The sequence below is a fragment of the Notolepis coatsorum genome, assembly GCF_963971535.1.
Source record: "Notolepis coatsorum genome assembly, chromosome: 1".
Taxonomy (NCBI): Eukaryota; Metazoa; Chordata; class Actinopteri; order Aulopiformes; family Paralepididae; genus Notolepis; species Notolepis coatsorum.
The window spans coordinates 283,870,466-283,894,177 of record NC_140165.1 but is presented as its reverse complement, the minus strand read 5'-3'; the positions used below and the strand labels follow the sequence as shown (position 1 = coordinate 283,894,177).

The 23,712-nt window shown below is 45.3% G+C and overlaps 1 protein-coding gene across 1 annotated transcript in view; it reads right to left on the bottom strand.

Annotated features, from left to right (window-relative positions):
* fam131ab (family with sequence similarity 131 member Ab) overlaps window positions 1–23,712 on the bottom strand; it is a gene marked incomplete at both ends in the record, with an annotated part of 55,276 nt that overhangs the window by 19,813 nt on the left and 11,751 nt on the right. The window contains 2 exons of the mRNA XM_084310228.1: window positions 16,589–16,771; window positions 20,904–20,997. Coding sequence (XP_084166354.1) covers window positions 16,589–16,771; window positions 20,904–20,997 — 277 coding nt within the window. The remainder of the gene's footprint in view (window positions 1–16,588; window positions 16,772–20,903; window positions 20,998–23,712) is intronic.

The following is a 23,712-nucleotide window of genomic DNA, read 5'->3' as shown; positions in this document are numbered from 1 at the left end:
CATCATCCAATAAAATTTTCCAGGACAACTGTTTCTATTTCCATGTAATTGGTCACTTTTGCTCAGTTTCCATGCCTTTCCATACCTGGAAAATGAAAAAATGAATCCCATGTTTTCAATGTTTTCCAGGTACCGTGGGAACCCTGTGTCAGTTCTACCTGTGATTATAAAGGAGCAGACTGGCGTGTGGGGGAATCGGTGCTGATGTGAACAACCAGACTACTGCTCTACTGCTGGTGTGAACAACCAGGCTACTGCTCTACTGCTGGTGTGAACAACCAGACTACTGCTCTACTGCTGGTGTGAACAACCAGGCTACTGCTCTACTGCTGGTGTGAACAACCAGACTACTGCTCTACTGCTGGTGTGAACAACCAGACGACAGCTCTACTGCTGGTGTGAACAACCAGGCTACTGCTCTACTGCTGGTGTGAACAACCAGGCTACTGCTCTACTGCTGGTGTGAACAATCAGGCTACTGCTCTACTGCTGGTGTGAACAACCAGGCTACTGCTCTACTCAGGGGTGCAGTCGTGCACACACGCGGTTACACGCCGTGTTATTAGATCACTGAGGCAGAACTAAGTACGCGCGATCGCGCACGGATGTGTACTCGCGTGTACGCGCACACAAAAATGCGCTGTATCCATTCGTTGTGAATAAGTACCCGGCCGGCGGCCACCGTTTTACATAACAAAAAGCGCAGGTAGACTAGGTGTCTGGGTGTTGGCTATCTGAATGCATCTCCCTTTTCATTCTGTGTGACGGCAGTGGAGGTGAATACTAATGTGGCTCGGAATTCGTGATGGGGGTCTACCAGCTTATGATTGAATCAAGCGTCTGCCGTGCTGCGCGCCAGCTTTCCAATAGACCTATCTCAAACCCTGCCCCTTTTCTTGATCCTCCAATCACAGCTGTCGCTTACCTCGGACTTCCTCGTACAGAGGTAAGCGACAGCTGTGATTGGAGGATCAAGAAAAGAGGGCAGGGTTTTGAGACAGGTCCATTGCTCTCGCGCGCGCACATTCACACAAATAGAGAGCAAGAAGAGCGTGTATGATAGAAAGATTGCACTTGCGTATATGCGCTTGTGTGTGTGCGTGTGCGTGCGTGTGTGTGTGTGTGTGTGTATAACTGTGCCCGTGAGTGGGTGTGAGCGCACCACAAGGTTCATCACCAAACCTCCCTTGCTGTGCACTAGGAGTCATGCACACACAAACTTCAAGTAAACACAAGTTGTCTGATTATTTTAAGTTTAACTTACATTGTTAATTTAGTTTGTATTTACTTTTCTAGTTTAAGTTGATTCAATTAAAGAAATTGTAACTACTATTACATTTAAAACATTGTTTGTTTTTCAACCATATCTGTTGACAATATAATTTCTTTATATATTGAAGGCTACATCCTGCTACCTTTTTCAGCTTCTCTATTTAAAAAAAAAAAAAAAAAAATCTGTTCTGTGCGCATGCACGTACCCGCGCGCGCGTGTGCGTGGCGTGGCGTGTTACCAGTTCCCATATTACGACTGCACCACTGGCTCTACTGCAGGTGTGAACAACCAGACTACTGCTCTACTGCTGGTGTGAACAACCAGACTACTGCTCTACTGATGGTGTGAACAATCAGGCTGTCATTCTGCAGCGCTTCATGATGCTTCGACGGCTATGTGTTTCCACTGTAAGGGTTTTATTGTGTGTGTGTGTGTGTGTGTGTGTGTGTGTGTGTGTGTGTGTGTGTGTGTGTGTGTGTGTGTGTGTGTGTGTGTGTGTGTGTCGTGTGTGTGTGTGTGTGTGTGTGTGTGTGTGTGTGTGTGTGTGTGTGTGTGTGTGTGTGTGTGTGTGTGTGTGTGTGTATATTTACGTATCATATCGGAAAAAGTCTAAAACAAACGCTGCGACCAGGACTTGGACCAACAATCATCTAGCTATGATTATAGTTAGAGTTAAGGTTAGTTTTAACATTCGGTTATGGGTAACATTAAGTTAGGGTTATGGTTAGGGTTCGATCCCCAGTAGGGGAACTTAAACGTTTCCTGAAGTAAGATTTAACATGTAGGCCTACTTGTATTACGTACACTTATCACTACACTTTTCGATACAATACATAAATATATTACTTACTGTATGTGTTGTGAAGGGCCAGATTAAACCGAATATATATATTTATTTATATATATATATTTAATTGTATTTGTATATTCTCTAATATTCCCTGATATCCCTTGTATATTCCTTGTACAATATGCATTGAATATCCATTCTAGCCTACTGAACATCCCATAATAGTCTCCATTCTACTATTGGTCGAGACCTTGGTGCCAGGCTGCCATACCCCTCAGACCCAGTTCAAACGTACCGCTCGACATGTACGAACAAGTCCTAGTTCCGCGTAGGAATTTGGCTACCGCACCACTAATGGGACTATTTGTTCATAGTGCGTATATATACTGCGCTACTAAAGTAGGACTTTCTTTTCAGTCCAGTTTCTTACCCTCCAATAGAGTCACAGACGTAAAGCCTCCCCGCGATGCCACGTGTGGGAGTAAGGCCAAGTTCGGCCTACCATCGGTATTGAGACATCGTGTATATTAATATTTGAATAGTCATATTTGGCACTATATCGTCGAGTTGGACGTAGTCTATTAAGCTAATAATAGTCTGTTAATATATAGTGCTTCGTGCGGTGAGAATGCTACCGTAGTCAGTACCCCATCGTTTCGGGCAGAGAACTGGCTGCTTACCCAGGGTGGTTGACCCTATGTGAAGCTGCACCCGAGGAGCCCCAGAGCCGACGAGCGAGTGGACCTGTATACCGGATTATTCTACCGACGACAGCCCGCCTTCCCAGGCACGGATTATGCTTTGGATACTTTGATTATTCTATGGATAAAGACCCCCGACACTACCGTGTGTTGGAACCCCCCCCCCTGGAGAGGACGCAAGGTGAGGAGACGCTCTGCAAGACGAGGTCTCTCCACATCTCTCCCCCGTGGACCGGAGAGAGCCGGCCCACAAAGAGTCCACCTGCTTTCATCTGTGGTCCAAGGATCGCCGGCGCATTGAACGGCACTACAGTGGGTTCACCTGGGATACCCTTGGCCGGACGAGGCAGCTGGATTCTACCCCCCCCCCCCTCCTACTCCTGTCGGCTTACAAGCGACCGGATTAACCCCCTCTAGTGTATCCAGCCTATAATCATTAAAGTATCATTGCTGTTATTCCTTAACTATTCCAGGTCGTATATTTACCACCTGCGCCTTCAGAGATTGGACATTATCTATTGATATACCGACGAATACTCCTTGCCATAAAAGTGCATACTATTTCAATTCATAAATGTAATTAAGTGATTAAGTGCTTATTCTACACACCATCGCTGTGTAGGAAATAAAGACCTGTTTCTAATTCGTACATTTGTGTTGGATCCGTTTCATCTACGTGAGAGTGTTCATGATAATATATTTATGCCGTGTACTGGGTGGCCGAATATTAAGTACAAAGGTAGTGGTAGTAAGTATCATATCTAGTAATACAGTCAGGGAATTGTACCCCTCAGTTACAATTGGTCCTTCGAGCCGGAGGGTAATTAGTGTAATATTAATATAGTGTTATTAATATTGAAATGGCCTATGATGAACACTCCACGAAACGATCCTCCTAACCAACGCCCGCAGCGCGAACGACGGCTCCCTCAGTACTTAGAGGCTTACGCTGTCAGTCAACAACCTAGTCTGCTACTAACAGTAAACGCGGTAAAACTAGAAAGTAAAAGTATGTCTAACCCCAACGCCCAGACTACCCCGACCATAGAGGCCCCTACGGGCTCTAATGTAACTGACCAAGTTCACGGTGGGGACCAGTGGGAACCAGACATGACTTCACACCCCGCCAGTACTGAAGAAGTAGTCCCCGATGAGTCCCGGGAGGAATACAACGCTACCGAGAGAGAACTCGGCACGGAAGAAGACGGGGAGAGCACCGTGGAGATAGAGCTCCAAGGCTCCGCAAGGAGTACCCCGAGGGAAGGCTCCCCTATACAACCGCCTTCTCCCAGCGAGGCAGAGAGGACCCTACAGCAGGCATTCCTCGTCAGCCTGAAAGCCTCTACTGAACGCGATAGACTCCAGGGTGAACGCGATCGATTGCAGCTACACCAACGGAGCGAAGAAGAGCACATACGCCTGGAAATAAGACGCATTCAGATGGAAGAGAATGTGGCCCGAGACCGAGCAGACAGCCAGCGAGCAGCTGCTGGTGCTCTACGGGACGCAGAGCGCGACAGACAGCAAGCGCAACTAATAGAACAGCTGATCAGACGGACAACACCCTCTCCCTCCGCCAGAGGCTCCAGGAACTCGTCTAGACACACCTCCAGGGCGGCATCCCCTAGCCGAGTAAACAACCCTGAACTTGACCAACAGACGAGGTCTATACCCCCCACAGACCACCTCCCCCCACCGGTCCAAGCGAGACCTAGCAACCGGGAAGGAGCAGCATATCCTGTGGAGAGGCTAAACCAGAGACTACAAGCACTGGATGACCTAACTGAAGACGAAGAGGAAGAGGAGGAGAACCGCGCCCGAAGACAGCACAGTACTCTACCGGACCATGAGGTCCGGTACAGCCCAGGCTATACTCCCGCGGAGCTGCGCTACAGACCCCCGACTCTATACACGGGTGAGCACGACGCACGACCCGCACCGAGGAACAGCACCTGGACAAGCGGGCCATGGTACACTGCCGGTACCAGCCCATACCAAGGAGCGGGAAGAGACTCGCCTAGGAGGCCTCTCCCCCAACGCTCGCCGATGTATCCACAGTCAGCGTCATACATTGGCACGCCTATGGTACCCGACTTCACCCAAGAGAACCGGGCCCAGTATACAGAACTCCGCATGTGTCTGGAGACCATGTTGGTGGATGTATTGGATGAACGCCACAAATACGCCATCCTACTGCAGCACTTAAAGGTGCCCCGCGCACATAATATAGCGCTCGCCTACGCGACTTCCACCACCCCATACACAGCAGCGCTGGTAGCATTGGACCAGAGGTATGGGCGCATATGGGATTACGTGATCCAGGAGATCCGACACATCGACCGCTTACCCCCAGCAATAGACAATCGAGCACTGGACGACCTGTCCATCAGAGTGCAGTCCCTGGTAGGGATGTTGGGAGCGCAAAGAGAGAAGGGGAAGTATGAACTTTACGCCAACTCAAATGTGGAAAGGATCCTGGAGAAGCTGCCGCCCGCTCGTCAGGAGCGCTTTAGGCGGCAGAGGGACCACAGAGACCCGAATGGCCCCGAACCGAACCTCCTCGATCTAGCAGACTTCCTGGCGAGAGAAGTCAGCAGCCTACGGCTAGATACATTCGGACGGAGCACCCCTGGCTCCAGAGAAGGAACCAGACGACTAAATGATGGAAGAAGATCGGTGACTGTGATGCACCAATCGGAGTCAGTACCGAGCAGCAGGAGCCACAGTACCCCCTCCAGAACGGAGAAGTGGAAGATAGTGTGCCCCTACTGTGAGAAAGAACACTGGCTAGCGCAATGTGACTCCTTCCCCAAGCTGAACGCGGAGGAAGCAGGTCAATGGATAAAGTCCAACAAGCGCTGTTTTCGCTGTGCGCGCTCACACATGGCAGCCGAATGCCGCTTAAAGAAAAGGTGCACCAAGTGCGATGGAGCCCATCTGGACATACTTCACGACAGTAACAGACGGCGCCCTTCACCTGCACCATCCAGCCGCAAAGCGAGCGTCATGTACATCGATCCCGCCAGCAGCAGTGGAGCCCGAGTACTCCTAAAAGTAGTGCGTGTGACACTAAGCTACCAGAATAAAGTCCTGGACACTTACGCCGTCCTCGATGACGGGTCAGAGAAGACCCTGCTGCTCGCCTCCGCTGCGGCCCAGCTAGGGCTGCGGGGAAGCGAAACCCAAATGACAATTCGGACAATAAGACGAGATTTGAAGACGATAAAGGGCGAGAATGTCTCATTCTCTATCGCAGCAAGCGGCCAGCCTGAGCGACGGTACCAGATTGCAGACGCTTTCACCAGCCAAGAAATAGGACTGTCGCGGTACACATACCCCGTCGCCAAGCTGATGGAGAAATATGCACATCTGCGCAAGTTACCGATCCCGCTCATAGACAATGCTATGCCGACCCTGTTGATAGGCTCCGACCATGCAGACCTCATTGTCCCGATAGACCGGGTTCATACCGGACCCCGAGGCTGTCCTGCAGCAGTCGAGACCCGTTTGGGATGGACTCTCCAAGGCCCGCTCGCCAAATCTCTCAACCGAAGTACAGCCACTAGATGTCTCCACTCCCGAGTCACAGAGGGAGAAACCGCACTCCTGCAACACGTAGAGCGGCTATGGAGCTTGGAACAAATGCCCTTTAAGAATGGAAAGAAAGACATTCGCTCTAAAGATGACATTTACGCCATTCACCTCCTCGAGACAGGGACCAAGAGAGTCCCGGTCAACGGCGTGTTGAGATACGCCACGCCACTCCTGCGGCGAGAAGGAATGCCTACTTTCCACGCCAAGACAGACGCCATAGAACGGTACCTGCTGAACACAGAGCGGCGCTTAGCCAAGAACCCCGCCCAAGAGAGTGTATACCGCGCTGAGATTGAGAAGCTCATCACAGCGGGACACGTCACAAAGATGGACATTAAAGAGGCTGACCAGACCACTGAATCGTGGTACGTGCCCCACCACAAGGTCCATCACAACGGTAAAGACTGCATAGTATTTAACTGCAGCTACCAGATCGGATCCCAAAATCTGAATAAAGAGTTACTGCCCGGTCCCACACTCGGCCCCTCCCTACTCGGCGTTCTACTCCGCTTCCGCCAGGAAAAGGTGGCCATCAGCGGGGACATTAAAGGAATGTTCCTGCAGGTGAGATTAGTAGAGGCGGACAAGCCCCTGTTACGGTTCCTATGGAGAGAGAAGCCAGGAGATGAGCACCCAGCCATCTACCAATGGGAAGTCCTCCCCTTCGGAACGACGTGCAGCCCCTGCTGTGCGACATTTGCACTACAGAAACATGTAGCAGAGGACCCAGCAGCGGACGAAGAGGTCCGACACAGCGTAAAGAACAGCTTCTACGTAGACAACTGTCTACAAAGCCTTTCAACCCAGGAAGAAGCCGAGGCTCTCCTGATTAAACTCCGCGCCTCATTGATCAAAGGCGGCTTTGATCTCAGGCAGTGGGCCAGCAGCGATCCGCAAGTACTGCGCAGCCTCTCCTCCGAGGACAAGGCAGCCAGCAGCGAGACCTGGATGGCTACAATCCCGGGAGAAGCCCAGGAGATGACCCTGGGATTGGTGTGGCGATTCAAAACAGATTCGCTTCACTACAGACACAAGCCCCTGACTACGGAGCAGGGAAGGCCGGCGGCGGCGCCGACCACCAGACGGAGTGTGTACACAACACTCGCCCGACAATATGACCCGCTAGGATGTATTCTACCGTACACCACCAGGGCAAAAATGATTGTACGAGCATTGTGGGACAAGGACCAGGGCTGGGACGACCCCATTCCCGCACACCTTGCATCCACCTGGAGAGAGTGGGAGATGGAGCTCCACTCACTCCCAGGCGTTAATATGCGCCGAAGCTACTTCCCACCCACGGTGAGGCCAGAGACATGTAAAATGGACTTACACGTCTTCAGTGACGCCTCAGAGGTCGCATACGGATCAGTAGCCTACTTGCGGGCCCAAGACCAGGGGGGAGAGATCTACACAGCATTTGTCCTCGCCCGCTCGAGAATAGCCCCACGCAAGCAACAATCTATCCCACGTCTAGAGCTCTGCGCAGCCCTAGCCGGAGCGCACCTAGCCACGCTCATCCAACGTGAGCTCACCATACCGGTGTCTAGAACAATCCTGTGGTCAGATTCCACGACGGTACTCGCCTGGATCAAATCGGACTCATGCAAGTACAAAGTCTTCGTGGGAGTCAGAGTCACCGAGATTCAAGACTTAACCGAAGAGTTAACCGGAGAAACAGAGTGGCGCTACGTTGATACAAAACAGAACCCAGCTGACGTCATCACCCGGGGGATGCCCCTGGATGACCTCACCCGTCGCAATGTCTACAGTGACGGCCCCGCATTCCTAAGACTCCCGGAAGGACAGTGGCCCATGCCTATCCCGAGGGAAGCAAGTCCAGAGGAGGTGGAAATTAAGAAGTCTGTGTTCTGTGGATTGAGCACCGTAGCCTCCACCGACCCTAACATAAACGATTGCACGTCCATAGAGAGTGCACAACAAAGAACATTCCTGCGGTACCACCCGGAGTGCAAGTCCCCCGCTGATATGTCAGCAGCTAACTACGAGGAAGCAGAATTGCTTCTACTGCAGCGAGCCCAGAGAGACTCGTTCCCCGATGAATTGGCCTGTCTACAGGGAGGAAAGCCCGTCCCATCCGACAGCAGATTAATTCACCTGGCCCCCGAGAGCGACGCTCACACCCTCATCAGAGTGGGTGGTCGCCTACGCAGAGCCCCCAATCTACCGGATGACATTAAATACCCGATCGTATTGAACAGCCGACACAAGGTCACAGAGCTGATTATAAAGAAATACGATGATGATGTACATCACGCAGGAGCAGAAAGAGTCTTCGCGGAAATCAGACGTCGTTACTGGATCCTACAAGGAAGAGAGGCGGTACGACGCTTCCAACGAACATGTCTAGACTGCCGCAAGTGGCGCGCGCAGCCCAGCATACCAAGGATGGCTGACCTTCCTCCATGTCGCCTCCGAATCGGTGACAAGCCATTCCACTCAACGGGTATGGACTGCTTTGGCCCGCTGCACATAAAGAAAGGAAGAGGAACCGAGAAGCGGTGGGGTATTGTATTCAAATGCATGACCACCAGAGCGATACACATCGAGCTTCTCCCGACCATGAGCACAGACTCATTCCTTATGGCCTTCCGTAGATTCATATCACGGAAAGGAAGACCGTCTACCCTATTGTCCGATCATGGGACAAACTTTAAAGGCGGCGAAAGAGAGCTGAGAGAGAGCTTCCAAGCTATGGGCCCAGAACTTAAGACCCACCTCGCTCCAGCACAGGTTGATTTCCAATTCAACCCCCCAAACGCACCCCACTTCGGTGGCACTTGGGAACGAGAAGTGCGCTCCATAAAGACAGCCCTGTACGCAGTACTTGGGGCCCAGACTGTGGCGGAAGAAGTCCTAATGACAGTCCTCACGGAGATTGAGGGAGTACTTAACTCGAAGCCCCTCGGATATGTCTCCAGTGATGTGGCGGATATCGACCCAGTTACCCCCAACACACTCCTGATGGGGCGGCTAGATCCCACATTACCCCAGACAATGTACCGGCCTGAAGAAGCGAACGGCCGACGAATGTGGAGGTACAGCCAAGTATTAGCCGACAAGTTTTGGAACAGTTTCCTACTGCACTACCTACCGTCTCTACAGACCCGCCAGAAGTGGGTAAAGGAGAGAGACAATTTGACAGAAGGAACAGTCGTCATGATTATTGATCAATCACTGCCCAGAGCTATGTGGCCGGCCGGCCGCGTAAGCAAAGTGATCACCGGTGCCGACGGCAAGGTCCGAGCAGCTGAAGTGCTCGTCCAGGGTCGCACTTACACCCGTCCCGTGGCAAGGCTCATAGAACTGCCTCGACTCCCAGACACAATCGATGATGACCATGACCCTACAACCCTATGACTTTGTGAAGTTGACTGACCCCTACAGCAAACCCTTATGTGTAAATAGACAACGCGATTAATCTGTCTCCGTTTAACTGATTAGGTCTGGGACCTATTCAGGGGGTGGCTGTTGTGAAGGGCCAGATTAAACCGAATATATATATTTATTTATATATATATATTTAATTGTATTTGTATATTCTCTAATATTCCCTGATATCCCTTGTATATTCCTTGTACAATATGCATTGAATATCCATTCTAGCCTACTGAACATCCCATAATAGTCTCCATTCTACTATTGGTCGAGACCTTGGTGCCAGGCTGCCATACCCCTCAGACCCAGTTCAAACGTACCGCTCGACATGTACGAACAAGTCCTAGTTCCGCGTAGGAATTTGGCTACCGCACCACTAATGGGACTATTTGTTCATAGTGTGTATATATACTGCGCTACTAAAGTAGGACTTTCTTTTCAGTCCAGTTTCTTACCCTCCAATAGAGTCACAGACGTAAAGCCTCCCCGCGATGCCACGTGTGGGAGTAAGGCCAAGTTCGGCCTACCATCGGTATTGAGACATCGTGTATATTAATATTTGAATAGTCATATTTGGCACTATATCGTCGAGTTGGACGTAGTCTATTAAGCTAATAATAGTCTGTTAATATATAGTGCTTCGTGCGGTGAGAATGCTACCGTAGTCAGTACCCCATCGTTTCGGGCAGAGAACTGGCTGCTTACCCAGGGTGGTTGACCCTATGTGAAGCTGCACCCGAGGAGCCCCAGAGCCGACGAGCGAGTGGACCTGTATACCGGATTATTCTACCGACGACAGCCCGCCTTCCCAGGCACGGATTATGCTTTGGATACTTTGATTATTCTATGGATAAAGACCCCCGACACTACCGTGTGTTGGAACCCCCCCCCCCCTGGAGAGGACGCAAGGTGAGGAGACGCTCTGCAAGACGAGGTCTCTCCACATCTCTCCCCCGTGGACCGGAGAGAGCCGGCCCACAAAGAGTCCACCTGCTTTCATCTGTGGTCCAAGGATCGCCGGCGCATTGAACGGCACTACAGTGGGTTCACCTGGGATACCCTTGGCCGGACGAGGCAGCTGGATTCTACCCCCCCCCCCCTCCTACTCCTGTCGGCTTACAAGCGACCGGATTAACCCCCTCTAGTGTATCCAGCCTATAATCATTAAAGTATCATTGCTGTTATTCCTTAACTATTCCAGGTCGTATATTTACCACCTGCGCCTTCAGAGATTGGACATTATCTATTGATATACCGACGAATACTCCTTGCCATAAAAGTGCATACTATTTCAATTCATAAATGTAATTAAGTGATTAAGTGCTTATTCTACACACCATCGCTGTGTAGGAAATAAAGACCTGTTTCTAATTCGTACATTTGTGTTGGATCCGTTTCATCTACGTGAGAGTGTTCATGATAATATATTTATGCTGTGTACTGGGTGGCCGAATATTAAGTACAAAGGTAGTGGTAGTAAGTATCATATCTAGTAATACAGTCAGGGAATTGTACCCCTCAGTTACAGTATGGCTATAACATAGCATACATTATGTACCTTATTTCCCTGTGGTCGATTAGTACTTTATTTACATATTTTAAGTAAGATCTGGCTGCATTTTGGAATGAAAGTCAAGGTCTAAGCAAAGAATATTGTATAATCAAATATATACTATATAATAAAGATATACATACCTGCACACAGGATTGTAGCTTCTTTACTAGATTAACAACATTTAGCATTTTCCCACAAGGTCACTGCTGACAAAGACCTTTTATCCAGTACATTGTAATGGTAATATAATAAAGGTAAGGGAGCTACACAAAAGTATATTTTACATATCATTCTAAGTCAAGGCTACACTGTAAAAAATTAAGAAAAATTTAAAAAAAATCATCATTGAAGCCCTCAGATTAAGATTTCATTTTAAGTAAACTCATATAATCAATATTACCTGAAAGCAGAGACCTTCTGCTGTTTTCATGAATTCACACAGCACTCCAACTTAAAGGGATAGTTCAGATTTTTGGAACCCTAGCCCTAGCCCTCTGGAACGCCCTCCCTTTAAATCTGAAAACCGCTCCCTCAGAGCTCATTTTTAAAAGGCAGCTAAAAACCTACTTCTACAGGCAGGCTTTTTAAACACCCATAGCAGTTTTCTCTCTGTTCGTGTCTTTTTTGTTTTAGTTTTTTGTTGTCTATTCTGTTGTTTTAGCTAATTTTAATGTTTTTTCTTCTCTTCACGTGTTTTATTTCTTGTATTTTCACTGATGTTTTAAAGGGGAACTATTTTGCTATTTCTTTCACTATTTGGGCAATTTTACACAATTCCTGTGAGTCTATGGAACACATCTGTAAGGTTTTTTTCAATAAAATTCATTGTTATGTATTTTTTATCAAGTACTTTTGCGGACCACTTTCTGCCCTTCCAGATTCCAAGCTGTTTTTGGCTGGGCTCCGCCCATACTCGCAATCCGCTTTGAGTGTCAATCACCCACCTGCACTGGCAGATACCTTTGGGGGAGAGAGAGAGAGAGAGAGATAGAGAGGGACTAATACATTTTGCCGCTGGGGGCATAATCGCACAGGACAATGAATTGGTAACTTCTTTCAAATGACAATATATACCCCTGTGAATATTATTGCACGGATCGGAATACGGGCGTGCGCGTGGGAGCGTGCGCTATGATATTTTGCAACAGGTTGACGGTGATACAGCGAGTACTGATACGAGAGAGAGCGAGAGAGCGAGCGAGAGAGAAAGAGCGAGAGAGAGAGAGCGAGAGAGAGAGAGAGCGAGAGAGCTCCCCCCAGTCCCATTCCCTCCCACCCGTTTTATCTAGTTCTCTGTGTGTGATTCATGGTGTGTGTGTGAACAGCTGAAGGTCTCTGCTGTCGAAACCGCTTCCACATTATTTGCACTCGCTGCTCATATAAACGTATCACAGTTGATTGTGGGCGGGTGGTGGCAGATCAGAATTCTTACACGTCACAGATCCGCTAAATTCAGAATGGCTTGGTTTAGTGGGGGAGGATCTTGTCTCAGCTGAACTGGAGGAATGGGACTGAATGAGAATTTCACATCTAGTCAGTGTTGGTACAACCCCACATTGCTACAAAACAATGCAAACCACTGGAAAAGGACATTTATAAGATAGTTCCCCTTTAAAATGCTGTGAAGCATTCTGTGCACTCGTTTACTTACTTACTTACTTACTTACTTTACTTACTTACTTACTTACTTACTTACTTACTTACTTACTTACTTACTTACTTACTTACTTACTTACTTACTTACTTACTTACTTACTTACTTACTTACTTACTTACTTACTTACTTACTTACTTACTTACTTACTTACTTACTTACTTACTTTACTAGTCTGGAGCCATTGGCAGACTAGTCAGAATTCTCCACAATTTTGCAAGGGCACCGTCGGTGCATCCTGGTCTTAGCATCACCCAGGATGATTGTGATTGGTTTAATAGAAATACAAACAAGCAAGGGTGTTCCCCCCCCCCCTATAGCATAATGATAATAAGTTCACCCAGACCTCTCACCAGTTCTGGCACAGCGCTAACGTAACGTATAGTGTGGAGATGAGGTATGGCTACGCGAGACTACTTCAGAGTCCTTTCTCAGCACAATCCATGCTGTTCCTCATTCTAGCTCCAGCTAGTTGGCTACAAACCAATACAAGTCAATGGGATCGAGCTCCTATCTGTACAAACTGACTGAGGCTCGCTGAAATTTACTTTGTGTGCACTGTGTGGAGTAGATTTCAGTGAGCTTCAGTCAGCTTGTATGGGCAGGAGCGTGACCCTATTGATTTGGACTTTGCATTGGTTTGTGGCTGAACTAGTCGGAGGTAGTATGAGGAAGCATGAGGAACAGTGTGCATTGTGCTGAGAAAGGACTCGATTGATAAGGGTTCCAGAGATCAGAACTATCCCTTTAACGTCTTTAGAGATATGAGATGAGGTATAATTTTTTATTTGTTTTACTTAATCATCTTCCCTTTATTCATTTGCTTAGATTTTTTGTACATGTGATCTCTTATGGAACGCCCGCACCGTTAGCGTAGCTTAGCTTCATCACTGGAAGTGGGTCAGACTTTTACCCTGAAGTTCCGTACAGTCCCCTACAGTCACGAAATACATTCCAAATACAACTCCAAAACGTTCCTGTAAACATGTTGTGACCTGTGTATTTACCACGTGGAGAAATAAAAAATAATTGAATTCGACATTTACGTTTTCTAAGCAAATATACTCTGAACAATTTTTTGCCTAAACACTCCTCTCTGGGCGCAGTGATTTCATGCAACGCAGTGCTACTTTCTAACGTCACGCCAGTGTTTGTTTACATTTTCATTTCATTCAAAGGATCCGAACCGATTGAAGTTTATGGATACCATGACTGTGGTAAGTTTTAAGGGGCTAGCGTTACACAATAAATTAGTTATAATAATACCACGAGTGTGGATTCACTCGCCCAAACCCTGTAGCCGTGCATCGCAGTCAGGAAAGGGGCTAACTAGGTCGATAGTCCAGCAACGTTATGTCCTATTCATCAATCTCACAATATTCGCTAACGTTAGACAGATGGAATACAGCCTTCCATCTATAAACATTAATTAAAACTTACCACAGTCATGGTATCCATAAACTTCAATCGGTTCGGATCCTTTGACTGAAATGAAAATGTAAACAAACACTGGCGTCACGTTAGTATATTTGCTTAGAAAACGTAAATGTCTAATTCAATAATTTTTTATTTCTCCACGTGGTAAATACACAGGTCACAACATGTTTACGGAACGTTTTGGAGTTGTATTTGGAGTGTATTTTGTGACTGTAGGGAACTTCAGGGTAAAAGTCTGACCCACTTCCAGTGATGAAGCTAAGCTACGCTAACGGTGCGGGCGTTGCCTAAGCCTAACTCCAGTCCTAGCCACTCTGCACTGGCTTCCAATAACTCATAGAATTGATTTTAAGGTCCTTTTCCTAACATATAAAGCTCTTAATGAGCAAGGCCCAAAATACATAGCAAATTCCCTAGTTAGTTATCTGCCCTCAAGAACGCTACGGTCATCCACTACAGGTTTACTAGACACGCCCAGAAACCAAAAGAGGATAGGAAGTATGGCATTTGCCAACTATGCCCCAAAACTATGGAACACACTACCAACACACATCAGAAACGCCAGCTCCATACACATTTTTAAAGGAAAATTAAAAACGTACCTATACAGTCTAGCTTACAAATAGTTATGGCTTGGAAAAACCTGATGGATCCATGAGGCTAGGATAAGCCTTGTGGACCCAACTTTTTAGATGAAGGAACGGGTACATACGCACACAATACACGACCACTGATGGATCCGTAAGGCTTGGAAAAGTCTTGTGGACCCAACTCTCTAGATGAGGGAACGGGTACATACGCACACAATACGCGGCCACTGATGGTTCCATGGGGCTTGGATAAGTCCTGTGGACCCAACTCTGGCCACTGACCACATGAGGGAACGGGTACATACGCACACAATACACGGCCACTGATGGATCCATGGGACTTGGAAAAGTCCTGTGGACCCAACTCTGACCACTGATAAAAACGTAACTACACTAGCGTTATAAGAGCTAAACATTGCTACCTACCGTACAAGTGCATTGGTTTAGTGCACTTCCGGTTGCTACTGAGCGGACATGTTTGTGCGGACCTGTTCTCCCAAACTGGTAAGCAAATGACTGTTTTCATTTTTACGTTATTTTCATTTTTACGTTATTATTATTATTATTATTATTATTATTATATATTTTTTTTTAAACATTGATCTTAACTGATCACTGTGACTTTATTGCTTTTATCGTTATATATGCCTATATTTGTGTACAGCACTTTGAGCTACATGACATGTATGAAAGGTGCTTTATAAATACTTACTTACTTACTACTTACTTACTTACTAATGCATGCACAGAGACAAAGAAGGTATGTATCTTCTTGTCTAACTCCAGGGAAGATGTTAAATAAGCTAATTTCCCAAATGTTGGAGTTTTCCTTTAAGGAATCAAATAGTCTGCTCTATGGCTGCATGCTAGCGCAACTGTAGGAAAAACCTGGCAGCGATAAGAGGAATCGATAGTCACGGAGGCATGCGATTCCAGGAATCTGACTATTAGGAACCGGCTCCCAACAGGAACCGGTTTTAGATTCCCATCCCTAACGCCTGGTGATACTAAATCCAAATTGAACTCGGCCATTTGAAAGATAAGATTTGGCCCAATCCATAAATGTGCGAATTGGCTATAATAAAGTCTTTTATAGGCCTGCTATTCTATATTCTATAATATTTCAAATAGCATTGGTCCGGATGGGAGAATTCACTACTGTATCTACAAAACCTTCTGTTTAATCATCTTCCCTTTATTAATTTCCTTAGATCTTTTGTACACGTGATCTCAAGAAGGTACCGAACGCAGTTTTTCATGTCTGGTCATTTTTAGCATGGTGTTATTCACTGTCAACAATGCAAAGAAAAATCATAATTCATATTCTCCTTTGTTTCATCACAATTTAAGCAAGCCTAGTCATAGACACAATATTTCTGACACTGGGAATACATTCACTGAGGTCCATAGATGTCCCTAGATACCAAGAATATGCAAATGGTCCTTGTAGAAGTGAAGCAATATTCGATTTACATAGGTATGTATTTTAGGCGGATTTTCAGAAAATAGGGCTCCGGGCTTAAGAGGTTAAAGCAGTCTCGTGTGACTCTTTGCCCGAGGGACTGAATTTAAAAACAGAACACCAGGTCCCTTACCTGCCGCGAAGCGCGCCTCTTGTTCGCCCTCGGTGAGGTCGGAGTAAGAGTTGAAGTCGGGCTCCAGGGCAGCAGGGGTGTCCGTGGGCCTAGACCAGCCCTTCCATTCGATCAGGTGGGCTACCCTGCCCTGGGCCATGGCTGTGGGCTTGGTCACATGGTCCTTCACCACCTGGGAGATGCCTACATGGGCAAAGGCCAGAGATCACGTTGAAGGTGGAATAGAACAGAATGGAATATCTATAGTGGTCCTTGGGCCTGTTTGGTTCGTAAACGCCTAAAAACAGAGGGATGGTAGTGATTTAGAACGATGGTCTGTGCTGCCTCTCTCTCCACTGGGCCGTGTTGAACGTATTCATTATGAATGTTCTCAACTTTTGGTAATCTGGCAAAAGAACACTCTAGAATTAGACTTAAAACTTTACAACTATGGTGCGCTGGGGCACATACAATGTAATTGTCAAAACACAAAGAGTGGGGATAACTTACAAATCCTACCCCCATAGAAAGGTTTCTAACTATGGAATGAATTGGAAAAACGTAGAGTAGCCAATTTCATAACAGTTGTGCAAGGCAAGGTGGAGATCACATGATTTTTTTTTTTTTACATAATACTGTATATTCTCTTGTTTCCCACAATTTCCACAAAATTAATGTCCCGCAAAAACGACATGCAGTCCTGAATTTGTATCATACAGATTTGGTCACCCTATTTCTAACAGAAATGCAAATAGGGAAATGGAGGTAAGGAAATCATTAGTAAATGATATATTTGTATCTATAAATCTACATAATACCCTACAGATAAAGCAGAGATGGGAAGTGGAAACCAACAAAGCCTTATCACAGGACACCTGGGAGGAGATATACGTGGAGGCACCTAGCTATAAATTCAAACACATGGAGGGAATTCAAATGGTATATAATCATTAGATTCTTCAGAACAGCAGAAATAATAGCTGAGATGGGCCCAACACATCCCGGCTCATGTCAAAGGAACTGTGGAACACACGTTGCCAATTACACATAAATACCTTTTAAATATATTACTCACAGCAGCCTTGAAGTGTGTAACCGTTAGATGGCTGAAACCAGATGCTCCCACATGCAACACATGCAACCAAAAAGTATGGGACCTTCATCGAATGGAGCAAATGACATCCTCATTAAGGCTCCAGGAATCTATTTCTGTTTAGCGACGGAGCCCTTATGTGGCTCTATTGGTGCAATGAGGTTTGTTGCCCAGGGGTGCTTTGCTCCTCTGCTTGACTTTCACTTTTGCGATCTCTCTGTGCACAGTGTGCATTCCATGCCATCTTCTTCCAGAGTCGATGCTGCACCTGTGTCTTTGTCTATGCTCTCATCATGCCTTGAAGTGGATAGCGATGGTTGCTGTTGTAATTTTTCTCTTTTTATGTGTGTATATATGTTGGAATTCATATTTATGGTTTGTGTGTGTGTGTGTGTTTTGGGGTGTGTGCTATTTTGCTTAATTTGGTGCATACACAGCTGGAAGGGGGAAGATAATGTAATTGTATGCAAATGAATATGTTAATAATAGAAAGGAGGTGAAAGAAAACAGAGAGATGTATTTTCGTACATAGTCAAGCAGACAGATTGACTATGACGCAAAATAAGGATTTTGATTGCCTTTTTTCATGTTTGATTAATAATTGGATGAGAGCTTTATTGATTTGATTTGATGTTTTTTATTTTCGTGTCTTACATACAGGTGTATGCCCAGCCCATTATGGGCTTACAAGACACATAACAATAAGTATATAATAATAGGCGGCTGGGTGGCGCAGCGGAGATTGCGCTTGTCACCAATGCAAGAGACTCCGGTCTCGAATCCGGGTGTCAGCATTGCCTCCGGCTTGGGCCGGCCGTCATACTGGCTCAATTGGCAGAGTCAGCGGGTGGAAGTCGATGGGTGGTAATCTGGATGCTGTGGACAGCGACTCCTACAGGTCGGTTGGGGGACGCCTGCACAGCAGAGACAGGAGATAGCGGGGGTAGTGTGAGCCTCCTACACGTTACACCTCGCCAATGAGAGTCCGCGCTGGCAGGTGAAAAAATGTGACAGGCTGCCTCCTCGTGTACCGGAGGGGACACGTGATGCAAGGCTTCTATCCTCCCTACAACCGACCAGTGGGGGGCATATGCGAGCAACGTTCAAGACAGGGGAGGGGAGAATTGGAAACACGAAATTGGGATGGGAGAAAAATAGAAAATAAGGAGAAAAAGTGGATAAAAAAAAAATATATATAATAATATACTTGACCAATTACTTGACAAATGACATATAGACCAAGATGGCCACAAGAAAAAGAAAATACAAGAAAATACAATAAAACGTAATATAACACAAGCTGTACGCAATGTATGTAAACAAAGAAACAAGAGGAATTCAAATACAATTATATAGGATATAGTGTGTTTTGTCTCAAGTGCCATGCTTTCTCCAAAAATCCTGCAAAACTGAAGATGTCCTCCACAAAAAAACAACTCAACATACAACTCTCAGACTGCCAAAACAAATCCGGATTTACAATTTGAATGTTCTCAAATAAAGCCCTCCTCAAAGCGGTGTACAAAGGGCAATAAAAAAAGAAATGATATTCATCCTCCACCACTCCCAGATTGCATAGAACACACAACCGCTCCTCCTCAGGTTTACCTTGGAATCTACCCACTTCCACAGCCAATGGCAGGGTGCCAGACCTCAACTGGGCACACAGAGACCTCCGTCTTCTCTTTAAGTTTAACATTACATAAGGTTCAGTAAAATACTCATTTTTAATTACAACATATTTTCTAAGTTTAGGTTTTTTCCATATCTCCACCTTCCACTTATCCTGATGGATTGATGGAATATTAAATGTCAAATATTCATTATTTCACTGTGAAAAATCATTGCATGACCCCCATTGGCGATCCAGACCCCCAGTTTGAATGCCACCAGACTAGATATTTGATTGTCACACAGACACTAGTATACATGACATGACAAAATTCCTGCCATCAAAACAAACTATAAAAGAAACAAAACAACTTTTTTATCAATCAATCAATCAATCAATCAATCAATCAATCAATCAATCAATCAATCAATCAATCAATCAATCAATCAATCAATTAATCAATAACATAACAGTATGAAAGGCTACTTGTGAGGACGTGGTAGACACATAAGACCCTGATGAAGACCTGCTTGTCTGAGGTGTAGCTGATCCAGCAAAAAGCTTTTTTCATTTCCATCCCACTGGTTGTGTTTTGAACTTCAGAGCGTTGTCTTCTCTTTTGTAAATTATGTGTGACATGAATTTATTCACAAGAGAAGAATTTAGTTTGAAGTATTTTGGCTCATTGTGGAGTCTGCGTGTTCCCCACTGAACACCTGTCTTAATGCCAGAGATCCAAGACAGCTTTCTTCTGTTGCTGTATCATGTTTACTTGGTTGTGCTCGTTGCCTAATGCTAGCGTTTATGGCGTGTGTGTGTGTGTGTGTGTGTGTGATGTGTGTGTGTGTGTGTGTGTGTGTGTGTGCGTGTGTGTGTGTGTGTGTGTGTGTGTGTGTGTGTGTGTGTGTGGGGGGGGGTTATCTGTTTGTTCTGACCAGAACTCTCCTTACTCTGTATTTTAGTTCTGTAGCACACCTGTAGCACATCTGTAGCACACCTGTAGCATACCTGTAGCACACCTGTAGCACACCTGTAGCACACCTGTAGCACCCCTGTAGCGCACCTGTAGCACACCTGTAGCACACCTGTAGCACCCCTGTAGCACACCTGTAGCACACCTGTAGCACCGCTGTAGCACCCCTGTAGCACACCTGTAGCACACCTGTAGCACACCTGTAGCACAGCTGCACTCTTTCATTGTGTTTGTATACTGGCCTGCTAGAGGCAGCATCAAACAACACAGCAGACAAGGAGAGACTGGATTAAATGTACATTTTTGACTGTTCATTTTTACATTGTGTGTTTGTGACGGACACAGTTCAAGCTCTGTGGAAATGCCTTTATTTACCTCAATTGCAGGAGTGATGATTCATTCATTTAAAAGCCACGCTAGCTACGTGCATAATCTTGAACTTGAATATGGAGTAATAAGAGTTCTGGTCAGAGCTAGGTGTGTGTGTGTGTGTGTGTGTGTGTGTGTGTGTGTGTGTGTGTGTGTGTGTGTGTGTGTGTGTGTCTCAGTGTACACCTGCATGCATGGGTGTCATGTATTACCTTGCATGTGTGTGTGTGCGTGCGTGCGTGCGTGCATGTGTGTGTGTGTGTGTGCACTTGTGTGCAGCAGTTCTCACCATGTAATGAAGATCTGGCTAACGCAGCGATCTCTTGAATGGTAAGTGCTCTTCTGGATTTTGGTAACATTTCAACGGTGTCATCAGCATTTACCTGAAAGGAGACAGAGAGGTTCAGTCTGACTCAAGTGCTAGCGAGCACTGCATGAATGAAACACACACACACACACACAGCTCCTGTAGCCCACATAATCAGAGTAAGAGGAAAAAGCCATGGTTAGTCTTTGGTATGAAAACGGACCTGTGTGTTCAAAGCAGGGAAAATACTCATGCACAGGAAATCAAAGGCCGTTCTCTTTCCATCCATCACTGATTTTACGGGCTTGTTGAGTGACAACAACTAGGCCAACAAGGGACTATATGGAAAAACCAGAGCCATTTATTACCAATAACAAATAGCTCAGTGAAAAACCCGTCAAACCATCACTCCCGTTTGCCTGCAGGCGTCGGTTCACGCTGCACCCACTCACGCCACTGGTGGGAAGATTAGTCACCGTGCTGACAGAACCAGCTATACAATGCAAGCCGGGCCTCCTCCTCCCACCCTCTCCTATATCATATCTGTCCATCCAGGAAAGCCACACCAGAGAGGCGATATCGAGTGTTGACGTGCCCCTTTGTTTGCTAACTCTTTTTATAGCCCTAGCGGCACTCACGTGAGGAAGGGCCTGTCTGCAACGTCAACAGCCCCAGACCACATGCTGAGCTTAAGGCTGTGTGTTGTTAATTCATAAGGGTCAACTCAGTTAACCAAGCAAGTTGACACCATTTTTTTATGCATAGAAATTCACTGTCTACAAAATAGGGATTGACATGGCTACTGATCCACCAAACCATCTGTTTATCAAGTCTGCACTAGACCTACTTTCTCCTAGATGTTCTACTTGACAGAAGAGGAACAGACAGAAGAGGAACAGACAAGCGGCACTTGAAAAAGCATTACAGTAGTACTCGAAGATGACGTGGGGGGAGACCGGGGAAGGTTGTAACACTGTGGTAACACCTTGAATTCCTCCAATCAGAAACACGCTAGAGGGATGATGATGTCACTCTACACCTGCTCAGTATAAGGTTGTCTTCCTGCGTGCAAAGAAAATGGGACACATGTCTAACTGTGTGAGACAGTGCTCATCAAAGCAGAGACACGTTATCGTTATGTCCCTGAGCAAAAGAACAGTAAGGAGTTAATGGGGCACTTAACCAAAAAACAATGCTGATTTGTTTTGCACACAATCTCACACAAATCGGAAATCTCTGAACTGTTTTGAACTGTAATTAACAGAACAAAGTGATTCATCCCTGATGACAAACTAATTACTCTCAATATCTGTCAAACTAAATGAATGAACTGTTTAGAGTTTTTGGACGTGTGTCAGATTATGTGTCCCTTAAGTTAAAGTGTCCCTCAAGTATTGATCACTATGTGCCAAAAACAAATCACAAATACAATTACCTTTTTATTTTCATCTAAGAAAGACATTGTTTTCTCTTCCTGGGGACATTTACTTAATCAATGCACTTGAAGGCAAACACCAAAACAATTGTCCAATACAATTCTATTTTGAACCCTGCCCCTTCCCAATCTTTATTTTAAAGAAAAGTATAAATGCCAGATACTTTAGGATGTCAATCAAATCAACCTGCCCGCCCCAAAAGGTCTGTTGCATTAGGAAATATTTCAAATGCAGAAGCTCACAGCGCTGTACATACCTTTCTGGAATATGGAGGGAGTGTATTAAATCAAAGCAGATCTTTTATGTAAACATTTAAATGCAATGTTTTAGTAGAAGATACACTGAGACTGATGAAAATATTTGAATGGGCTATTACAGTGAGAATGTTTATTATTATTATTATTATTATTATTATTATTATTATTATTATTATTATTATTATTATTATTATTATTATTATTATTATTATTATTATTATTATTATTATTATTGGGGAAATTGCAAACTGGTAACAACCACCATGGTCTCCCCAGAGGAATTAAAATAGATCAAAAGGTTGAGGCTATGTTGAGAGTTTATAGGGTATCATTGATTTAATGTATTGTGGTAGTGCTAATTCTTACCCTTCAGAGAAAGAACCATATAACTCCATTTGTAAATGTTTTGGACAGCGCATGTATTTGCAGTTCAACTTGGAGTGTGAATATGATACATCAACCGAAGGTATTCAAGATCTACTGTCTTTAACTATGAATGAACATAACACTCCAACTTACCATCTTTAGATAATAAAGTCTGAAAACATGGTTTCTCTGATTGAAAACATAAAACGGAGTGGTTCTTCCTATGAAATATTCAGGGGGGGGGCTTGCAGGATTTTTTCAGTCAAATATATTGGGAAAATAGTGAGAAAATAACATAAGCTACATACATACAAACATACATTAGATCTACATACATACTGTACACATAGATACATACATACATACATACATACATACATACATACATAGAACATACATTAAGCCTACGTACATACATACATACATACTGTACATACGAACATAGGACATACATTAGATGTACATATATACTGTACATACATAGATACATACATAGATACATACATAGATACATACATAGATACATACATACATACTGTACATACATACATACTGTGCATACGAACATAGTACATACATTAGATGTACATATATACTGTACATACATAGATACATAGATACATACATACATAGATACATACATAGATACATACATAGATACATACATATATACATACTACATACATACATATATACTGTACATACATAGATACATACATATATAGATACATG